This window comes from Sardina pilchardus, chromosome 18, assembly GCF_963854185.1.
Source record: "Sardina pilchardus chromosome 18, fSarPil1.1, whole genome shotgun sequence".
NCBI classification, from domain to species: domain Eukaryota; kingdom Metazoa; phylum Chordata; class Actinopteri; order Clupeiformes; family Clupeidae; genus Sardina; species Sardina pilchardus.
In genome coordinates this window covers 1,218,260-1,223,259 of record NC_085011.1, presented here as the reverse complement: position 1 = coordinate 1,223,259, position 5,000 = coordinate 1,218,260, and the positions used below count along the sequence as shown (strand labels likewise).

The following is a 5,000-nucleotide window of genomic DNA, read 5'->3' as shown; positions in this document are numbered from 1 at the left end:
GCTAGCTAACTAGCCAACGAGCTAACTGAAATGGCAGCAGTCGTTCAGCAGTCGGCTTCAGACAACCTGGGACCAAAACACGTCTACCTTTGACACTGCGAAATCCCCCTGAGCCTGTTAGTTCTGTAACGTGAATGTAATGTTTCTCAGACAGAAAAGGAACTTAGCAAGACAGCTATCACGTAAAACAAGTCAACTACGATGTCATAGTGGCAGTGGCATAGGCTAAGCCAGTTTTTACAGTGTGAGTAGATAGAAAAATAGTAAATATTAATAAGTCAAAATTGACCATTACATATTCAAATATAATTCGAATTTAGAAAAATAATAATGAATGAAATTCGAATGGGATAATACAGGAAGATTGACAGCCCTAACACACACACACCTCATCACACCCACACACCTGGAGGAGAATAACACATCACATAGCCCAGATCAGACAAACCTTCATCTCTCTCACACACACACACACACCCAGACAGACCAACCAACTGACACACACACACACACACACACACATACACAGATCAACTGACACACATACACACACACACACACACACTCACGTCTCTGTCGACGGTGGTGGCGAAGCTGACGGCCTCCTTCTGTGTGCAGCTGACTGCCTTCTGCAGCGTGTAGATGACCTGCTCGTACGTGTGCACCTCGTCATTGAACAGCATGCAGTAGTATGTATCCGCACGCTCCCTACGCAGAGAGAGAGATGTGAGTGTGTGTGTGTGTGTGTGTGTGTGTGTGTGTGTTCTGCAGCGTGTAGATGACCTGCTCATACGTGTGCACCTCGTCATTGAACAGCATGCAGTAGTATGTATCCGCACGCTCCCTACGCAGAGAGAGAGATGTGAGTGTGTGTGTGTGTGTGTGTGTGTGTGTGTGTGTGTGTGTGTGTGTGTGTGTTCTGCAGCGTGTAGATGACCTGCTCATACGTGTGCACCTCGTCATTGAACAGCATGCAGTAGTATGTATCCGCACGCTCCCTACGCAGAGAGAGAGATGTCAGTGAGTGTGTGTGTGTGTGTGTGTGTGTGTGTGTGTGTGTGTGTGTGTGTTCTGCAGCGTGTAGATGACCTGCTCATACGTGTGCACCTCGTCATTGAACAGCATGCAGTAGTATGTATCCGCACGCTCCCTACGCAGAGAGAGAGAGATGTGAGTGTGTGTGTGTGTGTGTGTGTGTGTGTGTGTGTGTGTGCCTTCTGCAGCGTGTAGATGACCTGCTCATACGTGTGCACCTCGTCATTGAACAGCATGCAGTAGTATGTATCCGCACGCTCCCTACGCAGAGAGAGAGATGTGAGTGTGTGTGTGTGTGTGTGTGTGTGTGTGTGTGTGTGTGTGTGTGTGTGTTCTGCAGCGTGTAGATGACCTGCTCATACGTGTGCACCTCGTCATTGAACAGCATGCAGTAGTATGTATCCGCACGCTCCCTACGCAGAGAGAGAGAGATGTGAGTGTGTGTGTGTGTGTGTGTGTTCTGCAGCGTGTAGATGACCTGCTCATACGTGTGCACCTCGTCATTGAACAGCATGCAGTAGTATGTATCCGCACGCTCCCTACGCAGAGAGAGAGATGTCAGTGAGTGTGTGTGTGTGTGTGTGTGTGTGTGTTCTGCAGCGTGTAGATGACCTGCTCGTACGTGTGCACCTCGTCATTGAACAGCATGCAGTAGTATGTATCCGCACGCTCCCTACGCAGAGAGAGAGATGTGACTGTGTGTGTGTGTGTGTACATACGGTGGTGAGTGTGTGTGTGTGTGTGTACACATACGGTGGTGTGTGTGTGTACATACGGTGGTGAGTGTGTGTGTGTGTGTGTGTGTACACATACGGTGGTGTGTGTGTGTGTGTGTGTGTGTGTGTGTGTGTTCTGCAGCGTGTAGATGACCTGCTCATACGTGTGCACCTCGTCATTGAACAGCATGCAGTAGTATGTATCCGCACGCTCCCTACGCAGAGAGAGAGATGTGAGTGTGTGTGTGTGTGTGTGTGTGTGTGTGTGTGTGTGTGAGTGTGTGTGTGTGTGTGTGTGTTCTGCAGCGTGTAGATGACCTGCTCATACGTGTGCACCTCGTCATTGAACAGCATGCAGTAGTATGTATCCGCACGCTCCCTACACAGAGAGAGAGAGATGTGAGTGTGTGTGTGTGTGTGTGTGTGTGTGTGTGTGTGTGTGTTCTGCAGCGTGTAGATGACCTGCTCATACGTGTGCACCTCGTCATTGAACAGCATGCAGTAGTATGTATCCGCACGCTCCCTACGCAGAGAGAGAGATGTCAGTGTGTGTGTGTGTGTGTGTGTGTGTGTGTGTGTGTGTGTGTGTGTGTGTGTGTGTGTGTGTGTGTGTTCTGCAGCGTGTAGATGACCTGCTCATACGTGTGCACCTCGTCATTGAACAGCATGCAGTAGTATGTATCCGCACGCTCCCTACGCAGAGAGAGAGATGTGTGTGTGTGTGTGTGTGTGTGTGTGTGTGTGTGTGTGTGTGTGTGTGTGTGTGTGTGTGTGTTCTGCAGCGTGTAGATGACCTGCTCATACGTGTGCACCTCGTCATTGAACAGCATGCAGTAGTATGTATCCGCACGCTCCCTACGCAGAGAGAGAGATGTGACTGTGTGTGTGTGTGTGTACATACGATGGTGAGTGTGTGTGTGTGTGTGTGTACACATACGGTGGTGTGTGTGTGTGTGTGTGTGTGTGTGTGTGTACATACGGTGGTGTGTGTGTGTGTGTGTGTGTGTACGTGTGTGTGGTGTGTGTGTGGTGTGTGTGTGTGTGTACATACGGTGGTGTGTGTGTGTGTGTGTACATACGGTGGTGTGTGTGTGTGTGTGTACATACGGTGGTGTGTGTGTGTGTGTGTGTGTGTACATACGGTGGTGTGTGTGTGTGTGTGTGTGTGTACATACGGTGGTGTGTGTGTGTGTGTGTGTACATACGGTGGTGTGTGTGTGTGTGTGTGTGTGTGTGTGTGTGTGTGTGTACATACGGTGGTTGGAGGCCTTGTGGCAGTTCGTCCTCCTTGTCCCAGGTGAGCATGTCGACGGCGTACTTCAGCACGATGGAGAAGACGTTATAGGTGCGTGCGATCATGTCTGGGGACAGGTGAGCCAGTGGGTCCTACACACACACACACACACACACACACACACACACACACAGGTGTCGTACAAACACATTATGGGACAGGTGCTACTGATAGATTGAATCGTCTTGCAAGTCTTGCATGTGATCTACCGATAGATTAGTGCCTCCATGGGGAACTGGGAGATGGACACACACACACACACACACACCAATATAAGAATATCTTTCTTCAGCAATTTTAATCTTTATTATTCAAATAGAAAGACAGAGTTACCTTGTTTAGGCTAATTTACTACCATTACATGAGTGTTCAACATGCAAATTAATGTGTGGTTTGACCAAGGCCAGAACTTAACACACACACACACACACAGCCAGAATTAAACACTTTAAACTTCATTCAAAGGTGTCTTGATATGATGACAGCGCTTATGTACTGACTGTGTGTGTGTGTGTGTGTGTGTGTGCGTGTGTGTGTGTGCGCATGTGTGTGTACCTCGAGAGCTGTAGCTGATGTTGGGCTTGTGTGTGTGTGTGTGTGTGTGTGTGTGTGTGTGTGTGTGTGTGTGTGTGTGTGTGTGTGTGTGTGTGTGTGTGTGTGTGCTTGCGTGCGTGTGTGTGTGTACCTCGAGAGCTGTCGCTGATGTTGGGCTTGTGTGTGTGTGTGTGTGTGTGTGTGTGTGTTCACCTCTTGAGAGCTGTCGCTGATGTTGGGCTTGTGTGTGTGTGTGTGTGTGTGTGTGTGTGTGTGTTCACCTCTTGAGAGCTGTCGCTGATGTTGGGCTTGTGTGTGTGTGTGTGTGTGTGTGTGTGTGTGTGTTCACCTCTTGAGAGCTGTCGCTGATGTTGGGCTTGTGTGTGTGTGTGTGTGTGTGTGTGTGTGTGTGTTCACCTCTTGAGAGCTGTCGCTGATGTTGGGCTCGTGTGTGTGTGTGTGTGTGTGTGTGTGTGTGTGTGTGTGTGTGTGTGTGTGTGTGTGTGTGTGTGTGTGTGTGTGTGTGTGTGTGTTCACCTCTTGAGAGCTGTCGCTGATGTTGGGCTCGTGCTTCTGACAGTAAGGACCTTCTTTCCACGCCTCCGTGTCTCCACAGTCACAGAATCCACCGCCCCCAGAGGTAGTCATCTGCACACACACACACACACACACACACACACACACACACACACACACAGTCAGTTACAAACACATACACATACCGTATGGAGCCACATAATTGCTTACCCTGCCTCCCCCCCAAATCACAGGTGAATGCATCTCTCTGATTCTCTCTCTCTCACACACACAGACAGACAGACAGACAGACAGACAGACAGACAGACAGACAGACAGACAGACAGACACACAAGCTGAGGAATAAAAGGCCAAAAAGGGAACTGCTAACAAATAATTGTTATGAGCCAGAAGAATAATTCATGCACACAGAGGGTAAAGCACACACACACACACACACACACACACATGGGGAGTCAGCTGCGTCCGACAGTGATGTTCCCTGATCGGAAGTAAAGAGCCGCTTCACAGTCAAACATGTCTCACGCACACACACACACACACACAGTTAAATCCTGACAAGAGCAGACACAAGAGCTAGCTGTCACCAACGTATGTCCTGTGTGTGTGTGTATTTATAGTGTGTTTTCACACACTGGAGACGGCTGAACACGCTGCCAGACAACAGACTGCAGCTCTGGGCAACCGGCCGCCTGGGAATGTTCACCTCACGGGACCTCACGGGACCTCACGCTGAAGAGCCACAACTAGCCAGCTAACCAGCTAACTAGCCACCTGGGCACTCATGTACACAACTAGCCAGCTAACCAGCTAACTAACCACCTGGACGCTCATCTAGCCAGCTAACCAGCCACCTGGGCACTCATATCCACAACTAGCCAGCT

At 49.5% G+C, this 5,000-nt stretch overlaps 1 protein-coding gene across 2 annotated transcripts in view; it reads right to left on the bottom strand.

Annotated features, from left to right (window-relative positions):
* Positions 1 to 5,000, bottom strand: part of ubr2 (ubiquitin protein ligase E3 component n-recognin 2) — a 66,935-nt gene that overhangs the window by 44,939 nt on the left and 16,996 nt on the right. For both annotated transcript variants that reach the window (XM_062519450.1, XM_062519451.1), the window contains exons 4-6: positions 4,117 to 4,227; positions 3,007 to 3,137; positions 570 to 708 (exon numbers count right to left, since the gene is read on the bottom strand). In XM_062519450.1, the coding sequence (XP_062375434.1) occupies positions 570 to 708; positions 3,007 to 3,137; positions 4,117 to 4,227 (381 nt within the window). The remainder of the gene's footprint in view (positions 1 to 569; positions 709 to 3,006; positions 3,138 to 4,116; positions 4,228 to 5,000) is intronic.